General features: G+C 41.9%; 2 protein-coding genes across 2 annotated transcripts; one reads left to right on the forward strand and one right to left on the reverse strand.

The window, feature by feature from the left end:
* Positions 1–1,487: 1,487 nt before the first annotated feature.
* LOC106579007 (uncharacterized) lies at positions 1,488–13,783 on the forward strand. The gene is made up of 3 exons (XM_014158397.3): positions 1,488–2,226; positions 2,323–2,422; positions 6,300–13,783. The coding sequence occupies exon 3, from the start codon at positions 6,378–6,380 to the stop codon at positions 13,134–13,136; it is 6,759 nt and encodes a 2,252-aa protein (XP_014013872.3). The 5' UTR covers positions 1,488–2,226; positions 2,323–2,422; positions 6,300–6,377; the 3' UTR covers positions 13,137–13,783.
* Positions 13,784–18,774: 4,991 nt separating this feature from the next.
* LOC106579050 (bone morphogenetic protein 2) lies at positions 18,775–21,632 on the reverse strand. Its single transcript, XM_014158476.2, has 5 exons — positions 21,071–21,632; positions 20,789–20,928; positions 20,582–20,698; positions 20,297–20,489; positions 18,775–19,338 (listed from the first exon to the last, which is right to left on the reverse strand). Exons 1-5 carry the CDS (start codon positions 21,381–21,383, stop codon positions 18,914–18,916), a joined length of 1,188 nt encoding a protein of 395 aa, XP_014013951.1. The 5' UTR covers positions 21,384–21,632; the 3' UTR covers positions 18,775–18,913.
* Positions 21,633–22,352: the final 720 nt, after the last annotated feature.

Here is a 22,352-nt window from a genome sequence, read left to right on the forward strand (position 1 = left end):
AAATACTAATTGAGTGTATGAAAACTTCTGACCCACTGGGAATGCGATGAAAGAAATAAAAGCTGAAATAAATCATTCTTTCTACTATTATTCTGACATTTCACATTCTTAAAATAAAGTGGTGATCCTAACTGACCTAAGACAGGGAATTTTTTAAAGGATTAAATGTCAGGAATAGTGAAAAACGTAGTTTAAATGTATTTGGCAAAGGTGTATGTAAACTTCCGAGTTCAATTGTACCTGCTGGAGCGCGTGCTACGGGTGGGTGCTGCTATGGTGACCAGTGAGCTGAGATAAGGCAGAGCTTTACCTAGCAAAGACTTATAGATGACCTGGAGCCAGTGGGTTTGGCACCGAATATGAAGCGAGGGCCAGCCAACGAGAGCATACAGGTCGCAGTGGTGGGTAGTATATGGGGCTTTGGTGACAAAACGGATGGCACTGTGATAGACTGCATCCAATTTGCTGAGTAGAGTGTTGGAGGCTATTTTGTAAATGACATCGCCGAAGTCAAGGATCGGTAGGATAGTCAGTTTTACGAGGGTATGTTTAGCAGCATGAGTGAAGGATGCTTTGTTGTGAAATAGGAAGCCGATTCTAGATTTAATTTTGCATTGGAGATGCTTGATGTGAGTCTGGAAGGAGAGTTTACAGTCTAGCCAGACACCTAGGTATTTGTAGTTGTCCACATATTCTAAGTCAGAACCGTCCAGAGTAGTGATGCTAGACTGGCGGGCGGGTGCAGGCAGCGATCAGTTGAAGAGCATGCATTTAGTTTTATTTGCATTTAAGAGACGTTTGAGGCCACGGAAGGAGAGTTGTATGGCATTGAAGCTCGCCTGGAGGTTAGTTAACACAGTGTCCAAAGAAGGGCCAGAAGTATACAGAATGGTGTCGTCTGCGTAGAGGTGGGTCAGAGAATCACCAGCAGCAAGAGTGACATCATTGATGTATACAGAGAAAAGAGTCGGCCTGAGAATTGAACCCTGTGGCACCCCATAGAGACTGCCAGAGGTCCGGCCACAGGCCTTCCAATTTGACACACTGAACTCTGTCTGAGAAGTAGTTGGTGAACCAGGCAAGGCAGTCATTTGAGTTCATCTGGTAGAAAGGTATCGTTGGGCACGGCTGGGTCTTCCTCTGTAATCCATAGTGAACTGTAGCCCCTGCCACATGCGGCGGGTGTCAGAGAGTAGTATGATTACTCCTTATTCCTATTTTGTGCTTTTGCTCGTTTGAAGAGTAATTTTTTCAATGCTGACTTGAATGTCATCGAGAAAACCGAAAGGTGTCATTGTTTTTTTTCTTCTCGCAAACATGTTTTTAAATGTAAAAATAATCCAATAAGTAATCTAGCTTTTCAAAAGTATCTATGATCTGATTATAATATTTGTGCTGCTAACGTAATTTGTTAGAGTTAAAAAAAAATTGTAATCAGATTACATGGAATTGATTACATACAATCAGCTACTGCTCAACCCTGAATGAAAGTGTGGTATTGACAATAAAAGGGGGAAATTGATTAATTGTAGGAACGATTCAAATCTAAATTTGTCTGCAGGATTACAAGAGCTATTGAGCTTTTCACTGTCACCTTTATGTGTGTACTAATCAACTCCTTATTTTCCTTACCAAAGAAATGATGAAAGTTCCACCAATGTGGTTGAACAATGATTGACTAAATGGAGTAAAAGTTACTAGAAACTAGACTCCTCTCACTTCAATCTCACTGAAACAACAGAAGCTTCAAACACACAGACCACACAGCTTATCCCAGTAAACAAAGCACGGACAATGTGTGTGTGTGTGTGGGGAAAACCAAACCCGTCATGGTAATCAGATGCCATTTGTCTCTCATTCTCCGCTTTAAGGAGTGTGACACTTGTGTGGATGACTCAATGAGCTATGTTTGATACCTTGTTTGTATGGCGAGACCATGGTAGAGACAAGTGAGTCACAGACTAAAAGCCATCACCCCATGAGTCCAACAGGAGCTAGAGACTACTCCACTCAACCCCTCACCTGAATAGCCACTGTAGTCTTTGAAGGCGCTTAAAGATAAAGCTAGCGTGCTGCTATGGACACATACTCTTAGATACTAAAATTAGTGTTACTGCTCAGTTTGGCCACACCGTCTTCTGTGTCTATTTCGGTAGCCACTCTTCCGTGCTTAGCTTTTAGGGTCCTTTGCCCCGCTGCATTTACCGCATGGAACTCAGGGCTTGAGTAAGTTCAAGGATTTATCTTTGGTTATTTATTTATTCAAAGTAAACTTTTTTCCTGCTTGTAAACTTGTTACTCACGCCTACGATTTTTTTGCAGGTGCCGTGGATTCATCAGGACTTAAGGATTTTTCCTCATGACCCCCCGCTGTCTTGATTTGAGCCATACCCCAACCAAACATGGAATACACAATCAAAAGGTAAAGCCGATTTGTATCTTCATTAATGGTAATAACTGTCCAAAGCATGGAAATTTGAAGGGATGATTGGATCACATAGTAATTTTTTTACGTGTGGGGTAAAGGGCTCACAATCTGAACCTTCAACCCTAATACCCAAACAAACATATGGCACATGTACACGACAAACATGTCAATATTTACTTTTAATTTTTATGATAGCCATATATATATATATATATATATATATATATATATATATATATATATATATATATATATATATATATATATATATATATATATAAAAACTTCAGTGCACTTTTATTGAAGTCCAAACATTTTATCAAAGTTATGAGGAACTTTGAAGACGGTGTTTGTTATGTTGCTGGCACTAACTACATTTACTGTATATTACTGTACCTTAACTGTATAATACTGAATATACTTACCTTGGGGTGTGATAGGTGGGATAGATAGCCTCTCTACTCTTGTTTCTCCTTTGGTATTAATATACCAACTAGAGGCTGGGAAATCACCCTGCCTCTCTAACTGGTATCACATTATAAGCACTGGAAAATAGCTTAGCGCTGGCCAAATTCTCCTGGGAAGTGAATGCATTCTTTCATCTCAGTTACAGTTACATAATAAAGTATATTGTTAAATATTGAGGGCAAAAGATTGAAAATGCATGTGTGTGACTGGCAAAGTTCCGATGACTGTACGCAGAGCTAGGCCTATACATGTCTGGAAAACTGTTGTTGATCTTGACATGATCATGAATCTGAATCATGTTTCTTTTTCTGTGCTTTTGAATCAAGTTTTACTCAGAGGGTTAAATTCAATACAACACTATGGCATATTCTATACATTCAGTACTCTCACTATGTTTGTGTTTATTTATCTCGATCAGCTGTAGCTACTTTTAAGGAGTGTCCCAGTTTTGTAGGAACAATAACATTGACCAATATGCCAATGGTTAAGCTCCCAGTTCAGAATATTGAAATGGGTTAATGAGCTATTCTAGTCCCTCACCCAGATAGCTAAACTAAGCTAAGCAGCTGCTGCAAAGTGCACTGTGAACAACGCCGTGATTTAAAGGCATTCTCAGCGCCCCATGTAAACTTATTCTGCACATAAAATGTTTAAACAGCATTGTGGTGTGTGATTTGCTTATATAAGCTTGACCATCAATCACATTATGAAAATATACACTGCGTGTACAAAACATTAGGAACACCTTTACTAATGTTGAGTGGCACCCCCTTTTGCGCTCAGAACAGCCTCAATTCGTCAAGGCATGGACTCTAAAAGGTGTCGAAAGTGTTCCACAGGGATGCTGGCCCATGTTGACTCCAATGCTTCCTCCAGTTGTGCTAAGTTGGTTGGATGTTCTTTGGGTGGAGGACCATTCTTGATACACACAGGAAACTGTTGAGCGTGAAAAACCTAGCAGCGTTGCAGTTCTTGACACAAAGCGGTGCGCCTGGCACCTACTACCATACCCCGTTCAAAGACACATACATATTTTGTCTTGCCCATTCACCCTCTGAATGGCTCACATACACAATCCATGTCTCAAGGCTCAAAAATCCTTCTTTAACCTGTCTCCTTCATCTACACTAATTGAAGTGGACTAAACAGCTGACATCAATAAGGGATCATAGCTTTTACCTGGATTCACCTGGTCAGTCTGTCATGGAAAGAGTTCCTATTGTTCCTAATATTTTGTCCACTCGGGGGAATATAATAAGTACTGTATATCCATTGTGAAGGTGACCACAGGAGGAAAATAATCCTGCAGCAACAGGAAAAGTGAATTATTGTGTGGATTATAATAAAGGACATTTTTGTAAAGTGGAAATTACTAACATTATAAGCCTTTTTTTTATAAGCCTTTTTCCACCAGCAGCATACCACTCTGCATCCCACTGCTGGCTTGCTTCTGAAGCTAAGCAGGGTTGGTCCTGGTCAGTCTCTGGATGGGAGACCAGATGCTGCTGGAAGTGGTGTTGGAGGGCCAGTAGGAGGTACTCTTTCCTCTGGTCTAAAAAATATCCCAATGCCCCAGGGCAGTGACGGCACCCTACACACTGCCCTTTGTAGGGTGCTGACTTTTGGATGGGATGTTAAACGGGTGTCCTGACTCTCTGAGGTCATTAAAGATCCTATGGTACTTATCGTAAGAGTAGGGGCGTTAACCCCGGTGTCCTGGCTAAATTCCCAAGCTGTCCTTCATACCATCATGGTCACCTAATCATCCCCAGCTTACAATGGCTCATTCATCCCCCTCCTCTCCCCTGTAACTATTCCCCAGGTCATTGCTGTAAATGAGAATGTGTTATCAGTCAACTTACCTGGTAAAAATTACATTTTAAACCTCAAATACACCACGAGTTTGCATTTTATGCAATGACAGGGTGATGAAATTAAGATCCTGCACCTGTAGGAAGTTCTAATATGCTGTTAACATGCTACCCACATGGTTGTACACAAACCTATGCTGATTTATAGGAATGTTGCAAACAATAACAGTGATTACTTGTTATTGTATATAGACTTATTTTTCTACTATATTATTGACTGTATGTTTGTTTTACTCCATGTGTAACTCTGTGTTGTTGTATGTGTCAAACTGCTTGCTTAATCTTGGCCAGGTCGCAATTGTAAATGAGAACTTGTTCTGAACTTGCCTACCTGGTTAAATAAAGGTGAAATAAAAATGACAATTGTAAAAAAAAAATTACAATGTGATGGCCTTTTCTGATAATAATGCCTATATTAGTCTATTAGTCTGTTAGTCTATAGCCTGTTAGTCTAAAGCCATTATTATTGGACTATAGCAGGGTTCTCCAACCCTGTTCCTGGAGCGCTACCCCCCTGTACATTTTTACTCCAACCCCAGTTGTATCTAACCTGACTCAGCGTATCAACTAGCTAATTATTAGAATCTTGTGTGCTAGATTAGGGTTGGAGCAAAAACTTACAGGACAGTAGCTCTCCAGGAACAGGGTTGGAGAGCTCTGATATAGTCAGATAATAATGCCTATAGACTAACATAGTCAGGATCTTAATTTGATCACCCAGTTGCAGGATAACCTTTTTTCCAATGCAAGAAATATCACACTTGTGGTGTATTTTAGGTTTAAAAAGGCTTCTGAAGTTTTTAATTTCCACTTTGAAATTTCAGACTTGATTTGCCCTAACAAACAAACAAAACAAAATTACAGAAAATGTATCAACCCCTACAAAAATGTCTATTAATTAGTCCACATTTTCTGATGCTGCAGGACTATTTTCCTGCTGTAGCAAACTGGCTGAAATTAAGATCCTACATCTGTAGGCAGTACAACAGATACACTGTAGTACAGGGCATCAAGGACACCAGCTCCTATAAAATCTCAGTATTTATGAGACATGAGGTCAAAAGTTCTTTATTGTCATGCTGCTCATATCCATGGTCATACTTGATGTTTAGGAGATGGTGTAGAAGCATCCTCCTTCCCTTGAAATAGCCTGCGGTATGGTATGTGTTTGTCTGTGGTGTGCATAGCGACGAGATAGTTCAGTTCACACATATCATGGACACAAAGGTCAGAGTGAGATACAGTACATGGTCTACCAAACAATTTATTGTGCTATCAAAATGGACACAGCCCTTTCTATAGTGTTAGGAGGAATCACATAAAAAAAACACTAAATCTAGCTTGTAATTTGTAAAAGATTATTAGGCTGATGAAAAAACGCTTGCATCTCAGAAATGCATCGACAAAAGCCTGGAACTTTCATTGAGCAGATACTGTAATGCTTCAAAGTCAGTCACTATACAATCTGTATAAAGCAATTAAGTGCTGCTGTTTCCTGATTGTGACACTGTATGTATTTCCTTCTTTCCCAGGAAAATGGTAAGCTGACCCAACTGGGGACGCTATAGACTCAACCATCTAAAACCCATTGTCAACCATCAGCCATCACCATGACCTGTGTGGAGAAGCGCCAACACGTGAGCCACCGGAATACCATGCTCCACCACCGCTTCCCCAACGGCTTCACTGAGATCTTCCTGGACGAGACGGACCGAGAGGTCAGCACGCTCACTGACCGAGCCTTCCGGAGCCTGTGCATCGGAGACGAGGCCGTGTACAACGATGAGTTTTCATATGGATACCCTTTCAGCTGTCACAAGCCCCTAGTGGAGAAGCCCCTGAAAAAGACTAAAGACGCTGGTAAAAAGCACAAACTCAATGGTGCCAAAGACACTCAACCCTGGAGGCAGAAGAAGAGCATGTCCAACGTGTTGATTAAAAATAGTGATTTCAAGGACACTAACGGGGACTCGTGGGATAAGTCGGCCCTCTTCAGCATCGAAAGGGAACTATCAGAATTCTCCTCGGATTACAAGAACCTCACAACCAAGAAATCAGACAAGGATGCAAAGTCCTCCAAGACTAAAAATGGCCAATCTATTTTCAAGCTGCGGAAGCTGAACATCAAAAACTTTTTCCTCCACAGCGAGTTCAGCCCGTTCCAATCGTGGAGGGATTTTAACCGGTTTCCGTTCAGTCAGGACGGCATCACCTCCATTCTCCCAGTGGTGGACAACCTCCCTAAATGGTACGACTCCCCTCTATACAAACAACTGACTGAGGCACATCGAATAGAAACACTGCATGCGGAGGAAACAGAGCAGCAGTGCCAGAAACCAGTCGAACCCCCTCTTCCTCCTCCTCGTCCTCCACCCAAGGTTCTGCCAAAACCAACTGCCCCCGAGAAGAGGTCTGCGTCGGACACCTCTGCTAAGGGTGAAACCAACGCCCCCTGGAGGAGAAACAGAGTGAGAGCCAAGAGTGCTGTACCTGTCAACCAACTGGGAGTACTTTGCCCTCCCACTGAAACCCCAAAACTGGTGGAGGAGATTCCTCTGCTGTATAAAAAGGAAGTCAAGTCGGTAAAGGTGAAAGAAGTGGAGAAGCCGTGCTCTTTGACCAATACTCCATTCAGCATTTCTCAGCTGATGACACCCGTAATACCGTCCAGACAGGCTACAGACACCTCAGAGATCCTGTCAGCAGTGCTATCTCCCTCTCTCCTCGATCTCCCCCTCCTAGACATAGAGTATGTGTCGCCAGTCATATCAAGGTCGACCTCCGAGGTCGTCAAACGAGACAGCTACAAATCTATTGCGTCCAGTTTGTTGTTCAACCTCAAGGATAACAGGAAGAGGGTCAAGAGCAGGTACAGCCCGTCAAAATTCAAAACCGAACAGGTGGATCGTAGCACTCTGTCTCCAAAGCTGCTGGAACAGAGACTACTCAAATATGCACAAGCTCCTTCTGACGGTATAGCCTCTGGTTTCAGTACACCTGCCATTCTAGCCTCCGGTTTAAGCACACCTCCCATTCTATTAGATGGACTGCCTATCTGTAGCCCAGCTGTTTCAGAATCTAGCAATGCTGGTCTTAGGAAATATCTAGATTCGGATATATCAGACGATTACTTGATATCCAACTTATTGCAAACCAAAAGAGAGGCTGCGGGTAGCAGGAGCCCTGGGTCGCCCTTCACACACTCAAAGGTGAACAAGCGCTCCCTGGCTACGAAACAAACGTACCCAACTCTGAACTTGTACAAGAGTCCTGCGAGGCCAGAGATGAAACACTTCTCACCGTCAACGAGTAAGGATACTTTGTCCATTGCCACACACAACAAAGGACTTTCTCAGAATAATTCAGACAAGACAAAGTACCATCCTAGTGCACAAAAGAAAGGGATTTCTCTGAATATACCAGAAAAGCCAGCAAAAGAGATGTTGCAGCGAAAGGAGAAAGACATTGGTGACCAGCCTGTACATACAATAACGAATACAGCACAGAACAAAATGGCATCTCCCAATTTACCTGTAGCGCAAAACAAAGTGTCGTCGGCAAATTTAACAGACAACGCTAAACAACCAACAAAAGACACTGTGGAATTGAAGGAAGAACACATCGGTGAACAGACTGTAAATACAAGAGAAGCCATCACAGCTATTAGGGAGACATTAATTACAGCCCAAAATAAAGTGCTGTTCTCGAAAAGAACAGACCATACCAAAAGGTCAACAAAGGACATGACAGAGTTAAATGTCAAAGATACAGTTGAAGAGGTTATGAAAGCCGGTTTGGAAGCAATATCCACCGCCAGAACCAAAATATTCTCTCCCAATAGAACAGAAGCTGTAGAAGAATTAACCATGAGTAAGAACAACATTGTCAAAACAGAGGACCCTCAAGAAAAAGATGACAATGCAATTGTAGTAGAGGATAGACATTCGCTTCATTCACTTTCAGTGCCAAGGCCAAGCCACAGACGAATAGAGCGACAGACAACAGGTGAAACATATCCAACTGACAACACACTCACCAACGGATTTATAGAATGTGCGGAAAAAGAGAAAGAAATTATTTTGTCAGAAAAGGAGAAGGAGCCGGTTAAAAAGCAAGGCAGGTTTAAACACATATTTTCAGCGAGACAAAACAACTATATTAAAAGCCAAAGATATGCAATGAAGGAGAGTGGCGAGAAAGAGGAGGATGATGAGGATTTTGAACCTAAAATGGAGGTAAATAATAAGAAAGATGTGGATGAAGAACTACATTATACAGAGAAGACGGTGCACAAAGAAATGAAAGATGGCAAAAATAAAGTAAGTGACTTACATGCACTGAAAGAGCTGGAGAAGGCTAGATTGGGTGAACACCTTATCAAGGACAGTGAGAATTTGAACCCCGAACCAGGGATAGATAGGGAGACAAAGGCGAAAAACGATTTAATTTCCAGGGAGCTTAGGAACATCAAAAGGGGTATGCTTTCTATGCGAGGAAACACATTCGCTAAAAAAGAGGCATTTGTGAACAAAGAGAAGGAGCAAACTAAGCATGATGTATTCTCAAAGATAGACAACAACGTTGTTATAAACAAGTCATTGATCAACGACAATTATGACAAGGCTAAAATGGCACTCGAGGAAATCATATCGGAAAGAGCAGAGAAACGTAAAAATAAAGTCTTAAAGAATAAAGAAGAGGATGTCAATACAGTCCCAGGTGAGAACCCTGATGATAGTAATAATGTTAGAGTCCAAGAGCGTAGACAAGCAAGACAGGATTCTATCAGGACAGCAGCAGAGGAGGAACAAAATGAGGTGAGAGAGAGGCTAGGAGATCTGAGGGATCATCATCATCAGACGCAAGAAATCATTACCAAGACTGAGACAAAACTTGGTGGAAATCACAGGTTAGGTGCCACAATCTATGCTGAAGAAAATAAACTCGCAACAAGACCTATCAGGGAGGAGCAAGAGAATAGAAACATCATCAATAATGTCAGTGACAAACAGAAATACAATATTACATCCAGCAAATACTCAGCAGAGGAGAGTGATAGAACTGTTGCTAGACAGTTATCTATTGAAACAAGAGATGACACCTCTAAAAATGATGAGGTCGTCAAAGAGGAGAGTCAACCAGACACACCCGTTCTCAAACCAGAGGTACCACCGAGGAGCAAGAAAGGGAACACTAAAAAAGAGGACAGCACAGAGGAAGAGAAAGAATGTGGGAATGTTATGAATATAATTGAGGAGGATATAAAGAATAGAGAATTTTCAAGTAGGGATAGTACTAATGACACAATTCAACAACAAAAAAACACACAGGCAAGAGGCAAGGTCTCAAACAGGGAGGCCCTTGATGCAAAGATAAAAGCAGAAAGACAAACAGATGCACTTGAAACAGAGACGACGACTGAGCAAGATACGATTATACAAAATAATCCCCATATTGGTTTGGCAGAAGAAGACTATTCTAAACATTCAAAGCATCCCCGTGAAACAAATACCTCTTTTTCACTCAGTGAAGAGAAGGAAAAGGAAATTAAGGCTTTATTAAATGAAAGCCAAACTAATAAACTTCCTATAAGGGAGCCCAAAGCAGAACAAACACAACACAATATGGAACAACAGGAACAACCCTGTGTGAGAAGGAAGGCCCCTTTGAAACCAGGCAAATATCATTCAAAACCTTCAAACCAAGTAAACATCACTACTGAGGATGAATCGATAATGGAAAAAGAGACCATGAAAAAGAGTCAAGCAACTGAAGAGTCAAACAAATCAGTTAAGATTAGTGAAGATATTGCAAATGTTGATGAAGATATTAGAGAAACATTAGTGTCTCCGTTGTCAAATAGCAGTAGTATAAATCAAAGTCAACAGGATCGAACCAGTATGTCCTCGAAGTCATCATATTTCTCTGTCGCAAGTTCATTGCAAAGAAACAACGAAACTGACTCAAACATCTATCACTCTTTGGAGAATTTGATCGATGAATTAGAGGAGGTTGAGGAAGGAATAGAGGATGTGGCAGAACGTGTGAGATGGGATTTGGAGACAAAGATAGAAGTGGAGTATTACTCTGTAAGTGATCATGAAAATGAGGAAGTTGAAGACAAGCCAGTAATCCCTTCCAGGCGAGATAGGGTAACATCCCGGATGGAGGACAACGAGTCAAGAGCCAGAGAGATGGACAAAAGTGGATGGCTCCAGAGCCCCATGGTCAACACAAACAATCAAACGCCAACATCTCAGTCCAATGCCTCTTCACCAGTTCTGGGGAAACCGGCTCTATTCAAAGTGAAAGACAACACATTCAAGCATCATGTCTCGCCTGTAACTAAGACAGTGAAACAGGTTCTGCACAAGACAAACCATGACCCAGCGGAACGTGCACCGTGGTCACCTAGAGAAAGCTTGAGTGGCTCTGAGAGGAGCGAGGAAGATCCTCTCAATCATCTTAAAGAGTCTATTGAAATACCGTCACCCTATAATGTCGCCACCACACCAGACAAACACTTCAAACCCAAAGAGACGGCATCTCCCCACTCTCCACAGTCACCGCTGTCTCCCTCAAAACTAAAGCCCGAACACAGTCGGAAAGGCCAACGTGCGCGATGGTCACCCAGGGAGTGCTTGAGTGGCTCTGAGAGGGGCGAGAAAGATCATCTTGATATCCCTGAACCCCATGCTGCTGCCACCACACCAGACAAACACCTTAAACCCAAAGAGGCTAAATCTCACCACGCTACACACTCCCCACTGTCTCCCACAAAACTGCCCCCTGAAAACACCCCAAAAGGCCAACAATATGGGTCTTTCCTCACAGTCCCTCAGGAAGATTACATACATTCGGGGGTGAGTCCATCGTCAGAAGGGGGGACAAGCACAGTGGATATAGCTGATAACAACCCAGAGGACTCCAAGGTGCAGTCTGGTTCAGTCTGCAGCGGGAATGACACCCAAGGACCCGGCAGACCCCCTGTGGTCCCTCCCAAGTCAGAGAAGGCCCTCCTCAAAGCCATGAAGCTGACCACCAGAAGGATCCGAAAGGAAGAGAAGGGAAGTCAACCACACAAGAGCCGCAGCAGTAGAAGTGATAAAAACAAGAGTGATAAATCATCGGAGCATAAAAATAGTAGCAGTGATAGTATTGACAAGCATTGTAGTAGTAAGAAGCAACATCAGGAAAGGACCGAACACATCAGCCATAGCAGTGAGAAGCACAGCCGTGGTGAATCGGAGCATCAAGGCCGTAGTAGTGAAAAGCACAGGCAGGATGAATCAGAGCGTCAAGCCTATAAGAGTGTGAAGCACCACAACGGTGTACCTGAACATCAGAGCCATGCTAATGAGAAGCCCCCGCAAGAAAAAGAAGAGCACAGCAGTCATAGTAGTGAGAAACACAGGCAAGGACGCAGCATTGACGAACAGAGGCATGGTGAATCAGAGCATCAAGGCCGTAAGAGTGACAAGCAAAGTCATGGTGATTCCAAGCGTCAGGGCCGTAGTAGTGAGAAACACAGCCGAGGGATGCAAGAAAAGAGATTCCGCAGCAGCGACAGAGCTGTCAGTGAGAATAAAAGGCAAAACAGTGAGAGATCCACGAGTGAGAGAACCCCGCGTCATAGAGCTCAGAGCATGGACGGACACATCGGTGATAAAGTGGAACAGAGAATTCGTAGTAGTGAGACATCTCCTAGGGACAGACCAGTACAGAGGAGTCAGCGTATTGAGAAGTCCATTAGGGAGGAGCTGTCTCAGAGGGGCCGAGCCCAAGAGAGATCCAACAGAGAGAAACCAGAGAATTGGAACAATAGTGTTGATTCCCATGCCAGTGACGTTATAGACTTGACATCACCTCACCCTAATCTATCCCGCCAGTCAAGTTACACCAGCCAGTTCTCTCGTCAGTCCAGCATCGAGCACGGTTACACCTCCTACCCAATGACCCAACGGAAGTTGCTGCAGGATCCAGACTCGGGGCAGTATTTCGTAGTTGATATGTCCGTCCAGGTCAAAACGAAGACCTTCTTTGATCCCAAAACTGGGAATTACGTGCAGTTACCTGTTCAGCCTCCTGAGGGCCCTGTGTCTCAGGCCTCCACCATGGAGGTGATAACCGCACCTATGGTACTCTACCACGGTTCCTTTGTCCCAGTGCCTGTCTCATCCATCCCATCACAGAAATCCACTGTCCACGCCTCACAGCTGGACCAGGAAGACTTTGAACAAAGGCTGGAAAGGCAGAGATATAAACACACAAACGATGGCCATCGCTACCTAGAGCCAGTGAACGGCTCCCAAGATCACATGCTAGGGGAGTTCTTAGGCACTGAGGATTTTTATGACTGTATGAGCTGATAGGGCTTTTATCAACTTTGTGAGAAATGTTTAACAGAGTTGAAGTGGAGTGTTAATTTGCATTTGTGAATTTGTGGTTTATATGAGCTACTTTAGACTTAATATAAAATTGGCATTTGGGAGTGTCTGACTTCAGGGATTCATGTACGATAAATATATGATTTGTAATGTTATTGATGGAAAATTACAGCTTAAAGAGAAAGGACATGGGTGTTCCATGTTAATATGTATTTTCACACGTAGACATGAAGTTTGGTTATACATTTTTATGTATTGTTTTGTTATTTTATTGATATGTAAAGTTCTGCTTTTTTAGACTTTTTCCACAAGCAGTTTGCTCTCACATAAACATAATTTAGTCAGATTTTTGTATTTATTTAAACATAAAGATACATTGTGTTTTAATCTACGTTTCAGTAGTCAATATCAGTCAACATGCAACTGAATATTGAAAGTCGCACATTACGTTTCATACTAATATCTAAATGCTTGAAATACCATTAATGTACGTGGCAATGATTTATGTTTTGTAAAATAATTGGAGATACTTGGAAATATGTTTGGCAGTATTTTGCATTGAATGGCTAGAAAAAGCAGGTCTACATTTTGTTTTTGTAAATCATTCCAATAAAAAAAGATCTGAAGAACTAGGGTTATCCTTTGTTGTTGTTTCATAATCTTGAACTTGTTAAAATATGAAGTGATTTTTATCCATTTATAAAAAGGCCTTCCTTTTCATAGGTAGGCCTACCAACACATGATGACTAGGCCTAAACTGCATTTATACACCATATTGTAATGCTTTTCTTATTTTTTTTTCATTTCATGGTGAGAGATCATATACAAGTGGTTCCAAACCTTTTTTTTTAATCGCGACCCCACCATGTAAAAAAAGTGATGTAATCAACGGCCAATGTTCACCTTTTTTAATTGGGACTATGCCAATCTATTACAAATCAGTCTGATACTACTTCTGACAATATTTTCATCTGAAAGAAATATGGTTTGAAGTGACTGAAATGCATCAGAAAGGCATTGGGAAGTTCAGAAGATCATCAGGCAATAATGTTGTATGATTTTCTGTGTAGAAAACAACATCATCATTGATTATGTTATTTTTCCCCCAGTCTGATTTAGCGCCTGGTCTCGTTCAAATGTTCTGATGAGACTTGGGGGCATTGTAGAAGAGTCTTATCTTTCGATGATGGGGTCATAATATTTTGAAGCTTAAACCATTCAAAATATAGAATCACATTTGTAGGAAGAAAACAAACCCTTGCGTTTATTACAACCAGTTTCACTCGCAACCCCCTTTTCAAATCACGCGACCCCTAGTTTGGGAAACGCTGTCTTATACCATGCATGAGATTGACTTTTTTTAATGTGAAACTCAGCCCTCTGGCATCATCTAGCGTGTATTCTTTGTTACACTGAAGAGGGGAATTACAACTGTAGTGTATGATTTAGTGTATGATATTGCAAACAAACAAACAAAAAACAAAGATAAAAACACAAATTATTCATAGGCTTACACGATTTAGTTAATTGGGACATCAGAAATACAGCTGAAGTTGGAAGTTTACATACACCTTAGGCAAATACATTTAAACTCAGTTCTTCACAATTCCTGACATTTAATCCTAGTGAAACCACTTTATTTTAAGAATGTGAAATGTCAGAATAATAGCAGAGAGAAGGATTTATTTCAGCTCTGATTTCTTTCATCACATTCCCAGTGGTTCAGAAGTTTACATACCCTAAATTAGTATTTGATTGGCATTGCCATTAAATTGTTTAACTTGGGTCAAACGTTTCAGGTAGCCTTCCACAAGCTTCCCACAATAAGTTGGGTGAATTTTGGCCCATTCCTCCTGACAGAGCCGGTGTAACTGAGTCAGGTTTGTAGGCCTCCTTGCTCACACAGACTTTTTCAGTTCTGCCCACACATTTTCTATAGGATTGAGGTCAGGGCTTTGTGATGGCCACTCCAATACCTTGACTTTGTTGTCCTTAAGCCATTTTGCCACAACTTTGGTAGTATGCTTGGGGTCATTGTCCATTTGGAAGACCCATTTGCGACCAAGCTTTAACTTCCTGACGGATGTCTTGAGATGTTGCTTCAATATATCCACATAATTTTTGTTCCTCATAATGCCATCTATTTTGAAGTGCACCAGTCCCTCCTGCAGCGAAGCACCCTGACAACATGATTCTGCCACCCCTGTGCTTCACGGTTGGGATGGTGTTCTTCGGCTTGCAAGCGTCCCCCTTTTTCCTCCAAACATAACGATGGTCATTATGGCCAAACAGTTCTATTATTGTTTCATCAGACCAGAGGACATTTCTCCAAAAAGTACGATCTTTGTCCCCATGTGCAGTTGCAAACCGTGGTCTGGCTTTATTATGGCGATTTTGGAGCAGTGGCTTCTTCCTTGCTAAGCGGCCTTTCAGGTTATGTCGATATAGGACTTGTTTTACTGTGGATATAGATACTTTTGTACCTGTTTCCTCCAGCATCTTCACAAGGTCCTTTGCTGTTGTTCTGGGATTGATTTGCACTTTTCGCACCAAAGTACGTTCATCTCCAAGAGACAGAACGCATCTCCTTCCTGAGCGGTATGACGGCTGCGTGGTCCCATGGTGTTTATACTTGCGTACTATTGTTTGTACAGATGAACGTGGTACCTTCAGGCGTTTGGAAATTGCTCCCAAGGATGAACCAGACTTCTGAAGGTCTACAATTTTTTTCTGAGGTCTTGGTTGATTTCTTTTGATCTTCCCATGATGTCAAGCAAAGAGGCACTGAGTTTGAAGGTAGGACTTGAAATACATCCACAGGTACACCTCCAATTGACTCAGATGATGTCAATTACCCTATCAGAAGCTTCTAAAGCCATGACATCATTTTCTGGAGTTTTCCAAGCTGTTTAAAGGCACAGTCAACTTCTGACCCACTGGAATTGTGATACAGTGAATTATAAGTGAAATAATCTGTCTGTAAACAGTTGTTGGAAAAAATACTTGTGTCATACACAAAGTAGATGTCCTAACCGACTTGCCAAAACTATAGTTTGTTAACATGAAATTTGTGGAGTGGTTGAAAAACGAGTTTTAATGACTCCAACCTAAGTGTATGTAAACTTCCGACTTCAACTGCATATATATACAGCCCTATTACTAGGCTATTCAAAAACAAATTCACAAGAATTTAATGCTAAATCTGAATTTGTTTAATTGAGGCTAGAACAATTATGTACCATATATTGTATAACAGCACAATCATTATGTTAATTCAGCAGGTTTTTTTGGGCTTGGGCTCATATATAGGCCTATGCTAATGCATAAGCATTTGAACTAATCATCACCTTAGAAAGCACTCTCCATTTGATTGTTAGGCTTTGAAACAGCATCCACATTGACCATGTTTTCCACTCAGCTTCAACCTATTGTTGAACTTCTTTCTTCAAATTGATCACTCACAGTAAAGTGAGTTTTAAAAGCGAATCAAATTAAATCAAATTGTATTTGTCACAGGTGTAGACCTTACTTACAAGCCCTTAACCAACAATGCAGTTTTAAGAAAATAGAGTCAAGAATATATTCACCAAATAATAAAAAAAAAGTGACACAACAAAATAACAATAACAAGGCTATATACAGGGGTACTGGTACTGAGTCAATGTGCGGGGCTACAGGTTAGTCGAAGTTATTTGTACATGTAGGTAGGGGTAAAGTGACTATGCATAGACAATAAACAATGAGTAGCAGCAGTGTTAAAACAAAGCGGGGGGATCAATGCAAATAGTCCGGGTGGCCATTTGATTAATTGTTTAGCAGTTAAGGAGCCTGCTACCGCTTGCTGTGCGGTAGCAGAGAGAACAGTCTATGACTTGTGTGACTGGAATCTTTGTAAGAAATGTGGGCCATCCTCTGACACCTCCTAGTATATAGGTCCTGGATGGCAGGAAGCTTGGCCCCAGTGATGTACTGAGCTGTACGCACTACCCTCCTTAGCACCTTACGGATGCCAAGCAGTTGCCATACCAGGCGGTGATGCAACCGGTCAGGATGCTCTTGATGGTGCAGCTGTAGAACTTTTGAGGGTCTAGGGACCCATGCCAAATATTTTCAGTCTCCTGAGGGGGAAAAGGCATTGTCACGCCTTCTTCACAACTATGTTCGTGTGTGTTGACCACTTTAAGTCCTTTGGGATTTGGTGTGTGTGTGTGAAAACCATAGAGCACATTCAAACTCATTCCACAGAGGGACGAGTGTCTGCGGGTTCACTCCACCTTGGTACTTCATTGACGAATTAACGTCCCTAATTAGTAAAGAACTCCCCTCACCTGCTTAATTGAAAGGAAAAAACTAAAACCCGCGGACACTAGGCCCTCCATGGAAGGAGGATACTGTTTTGATGAGAAGTGTTTAATGTGATTTTCATTTGCATTTGCAATGATGCCCTCACCCACCTAGATAAGATAAATACCAAAGCGATAATGATGTTCATTGACTCTTCACCAAGCTTGTGACTCTGGGACTGAACACCTCCCTCTGAAACTGGATCCTTGACTTCCTGACGGGCCGACCCCAGGTGCTGAGGATAGGCAGCACGGTGACCCTCAACACAGGGGCCCCACAGACACAGGGGCCCCACAGGGGTGTGTGCTTAGTCCCCTCCTGTACTCCCTGTTCACCCACGACTGCGTGGCAACGCACGACCCCCACACCATTATTAAGTTTGCTGATGACACGATGGCCGAAGGCCTGATCACCGGCGATGATGAGACAGCCTACAGGAAGGAAGTCAGTGAACTGGCAGTGTGGTGCCAGCACAACAACCTCTTACTCGTGGTCAGTAAGACCAAGGAGCTGATGATAGACTACAGGAAACAGGGGGCAAGCACGCCCCCATCCACATTGTCAGGGCTATAGTGGAGCGGGTCAGAGCTTCAAATTCCTCTGTGTCCAAATCCCAAATCCCTTCCCTAAACTTTTGCGACAAAGTTGGAAGCACAGCATCGTCTAGAATGTCATTGTATGCTGTAGCGTTAAGATTTCCCTTCACTGGAACTAAGGGGCCTATCCCGAACCATGAAAAACAGCTCCAGACCATTATTCTTCCTCCACCATAATTATAGTGGTCACTATACATTAGGGCAGGTAGCGTTGTCCTGGCATCCTCCAAACCCAGATTCATCAGTTGGACTGCCAGATGGTGGAGCCTGATTCATCCCTTTTTTATTTTTTTATTATTTCTATTACTCTTTTGTTTTTGTTCTACTTTACTTTATTTTATACTATCATATTTTTACTACTGATATTGAATACTGCATTGTTGGGAAAGAGCTAGCTGTAAGTGTGCACTTGACAATAAAACTTGAAAATGTGTAGTTTACCAATAACAACCTCATCTTGTTGACAACCATGACACTAAAATAGTTTGATAATTCATGCGCTTTGTTAGTATTGCCAGCATTTCTGACAATAGCAATACGTTTTATTCAGAAAAGGGTTTTCATTCACGGCAATTGCACCATACGGACGCTTCATTTCAGCACCTTGGTCAGCGCCAAAGGGACTTCCATTACTGCTAGTGCCCGGCCTCAAAGCGTAATCAAATATCAATATAAACATGTTGAATTGCAACGACCGATTTTTATTTCTCAAAAATAACGTCCATTTATACATGAATCACTGGACATACTGTAATTCAGTCAACATTTCTGAAACTCGTTGAAAATGTTCCCGGAGAGCAGCTGGCAATTGCACTGTAGTCAATGACAGCCACAGCCGACTGCCACCATATCGTCATACTGTTTAAGAACCACGTTTTCCTCGTCGTCAAAATAGAGAAGGCTGATGGACTGGAGTTGGTCAGGCACGCAGCATGGTGTATTCACGTCGCTGGAGAGCTTTAGCGCATGCATGATGGACTGCACAGTCGCATGATTCGTGGCGCGGAGACTCTCTCCGAGTGGGAACGGGCAGGAGCCCTTGCAGTGGTAAGCATTGTACCCCCGTGGAGAGATGATCCAGCCTGCCCAGCCGATCTCCTCGAAGTCCACAAAGAGGGGGATACGCTGGCAGGACATGGGGCGGCTGCGGGGATAACTTGGGGCTGCGCGCCTCCTTCTGCTCCCGCTGTCTTGACGCAATACCTTCGCAGGACTGTCATGTGCGGTGTCGTGGCTGACATGTCCTACAAAAATGTACAGTTAGGCATACAACTGCAAACCTCCACCATTCACACAATATAATTTGATAATTGACAGCCTAGCAATATGCTTGTATAAATGTTCGTACTAAATGTTCTATGATGAACAAAGTACAATTCATGGCCTACAATCAGATAAAAGTTTATTTTCAACGTTTAATTCTCCCCGTTTGTTTCTTTCAGTCCTGCAAGTAGTCATACCGTTGGCCCATTATTCGATTTAAACATCCCGCCCACCAGGCCTACTTGTTAAACAAAATATATTTCTCTGAGCAATTGTGTTAGTATAAAATAATATAATTTCCCTTTTTTAACGTGAGAAAAAAGAAGGAACTCGCACACTGCTCTTGATTGTATCACTGCTCTTTAATAAGCTTCACGTATCGGCCTCACCGCCTTCGTCAGAGCTTTTTCTCATTTTATTCAACTGTTACCATGCACCTGCAAAAAATATAGCTCAGATGTGCGAGTGCCTTTTGAATTTTTTATTAAAAAAATTTAACTTACAATATAGCTCAGTATTTGAGTTATTTATTTTATACAGGCATTTCTGCTAATCTTTATCAAGGGTGTAATTCATTTCGCACCCCACTGTACACCTGGGCCGCCTCAGACGTACTGCCAGGCATACAGCTGGAGGAACTACACAGAGTAAGCTCTACCGAGGAGGCTACGTCTTAGGACGAGAGAAGGATAACTATTCATCAGAAGCAACAGAAACTATATTCATCAACCTTGTTTTTTTTTTATCCAGCATTTTTTGTCTGTTTTTACAGGTTTTACATGTTTTTACATGAAAAGTAGAAAAATAAAACTTTGAAAAGAGTTCTCTCGATGTCTTTTTTTGACAAATATGAGTTTGGAGGTCTGCGTGCCTTGTACACGATTCCACTGTTATTCTGTATGAATATAAAAAACAGAAATTCTGACCATGCTAGTTTACCTTGATTTAGTGATTGATTAGTGGTCGAGCCTCTTCCGTCGTCTGAGAATATAACCAGGAAAGCATTCTCCGCAGGTGATTCTCCCTGTCTCTCTGAAGACTGCAGGACGGACTCTATCCATTTCCCCGATGGCAGAGTAATAACCACCAGAATACCATTATTCTCCTCACTGTTGCGAATCCAGTTGGACACCTTTCATTTGGGAAAACAAATGATGCGCTTAAAATATAGAAAGGGTGATGTTGAAATATGATGTGCTGTGATAAAACGTGAACAGATCTTACTGTTTGCGTGACGTTGAAGACTTCCCATCCCTGAGTGTATAAAGGCAACAGTCTTGACGTGATTAGATTCCCTCTCCAAGGTTTTACTCTGTTGTCCAACACCTCATATAGGTCCACCTGCGCGCGCAAAGCATGCATTAGGCTAAACAGTACAATAATTATATCGAGTTATCGCAACACACTTAAAAGTATTTATTTGCAACTAACCTTGTAGAAATGGGGTCCATATGCCTGCCCAAGGAAAAGTCGTTGTTTTTGCCTGAACCAGCGAAATTCTGCTTTGATCATTCTCTCATCTCTGGCAAATGAGGACAAATTGAAGAAATGAAACCTTCCACCGGCATGTCCTGCAGAAATATATCAAGAATTGTGTTAAAATAAAAAGTCTGAAAGTTTTCCCTTTAAGATAATATAAATATTTTGTACATTCTTTTCAAACATGCTTGGTCACCAAAGTGTGTGCGTATTACGCGCTTGGAGATAACTCACCTCTATCCTCGAAGCTCCGCACCACATTGCCCTCTAGTTTCTCCGAGTTCCTGGGGATTCCATTGGAGTCCGCCACTGAGTTGAACAAGTCCAGCATAAACTGAGGTGCCTTTCTATGCGGCACTGAAGAGCTCTCGGGCAAATCCATCGGATTGAACAATTCGTCCATCTTCTTAGCCGACTTTGTTATATCCAAACGGTTCTCTTTCCAAACATTTTCTTTGGATTCTTCGTCATAATAGATAGTGAACATGGACACGGTTCTTAGCGGTAATGTGAGGACTAGCCAGACGAGTAGACCCTGTAATATCATGCTAGCGATAGCCTAATGAGCCTGACTGGTTATGGGTCAGTGATTAGGCTATCACCGCCTTTGATAGGAGCAAGCGCCCCTGTCCTGAGGGTGATGGTCGAATGGACCATTTAAAGGTCTACGAATTCATATAGCGGATTTAAATACGGAAGTAGCACCCCCTCAGACCAACAATGAATCATTTGACCTACAAATGGCAGTTTGGCCCAAATAAGAGGGTCATCTTAACTATTCGTCTGATCCAAACTCTCCCCCCTTCACAAAATATACATTATTCAATTGTTATAAATCGAATTTAAATGGTAAACTAAACATGACATTATCGTAAATCACTAGGCCTACTGATATGTCAAATACTACCTTAATCTTAAACTGAAGATATCATATGGTTTACATTTGAGTTTTCAAGCATAGATTTAAAAAAAAAAACGTTATGCTTAACAAAAAGACCAATGACGCACGTCCTCACATCATGAACTAGAAGACAAACGTTTTTCTCAGTTTATCCTCGCTTTTTAAAAACAATCTATAGTGTGTTATCCGTTATCTGTATGAGGCCAGTTGGCCCTCAAAGGAACGCACACACAAACCTATGACGCAAATGAAAACTGAGGTTTACTTGTTGTTACGGGGAGTCTCCGTTGGGCGTTGTTTGTTGAATGACTCACAGGATTATATGCTAATGAATGGAGATGTCACCAAATCCAATAATTTGTGTATTCGCATTTTAAATTAATCGGGGATTATCTTCAATCAAGGGTGAGAAGAGAACACATTCCTAAAATCGTCTTATTGATCAATGTGGCTTCAATTTATAATGCATTTAATCAAATGATGATCCCCTCATTTGGAGGCAATTACTCAGTCACGGTCTTGTTATTACGCACGTGGGCCCGCACGAGGCCATCCATGGCCAGATTACATATCAATGTATGCGAATTTATTACATTGTGGATGTGTCCCTCATTT

Source organism: Salmo salar, chromosome 19, assembly GCF_965601325.2.
Source record: "Salmo salar chromosome 19, fSalSal1, whole genome shotgun sequence".
NCBI classification, from domain to species: domain Eukaryota; kingdom Metazoa; phylum Chordata; class Actinopteri; order Salmoniformes; family Salmonidae; genus Salmo; species Salmo salar.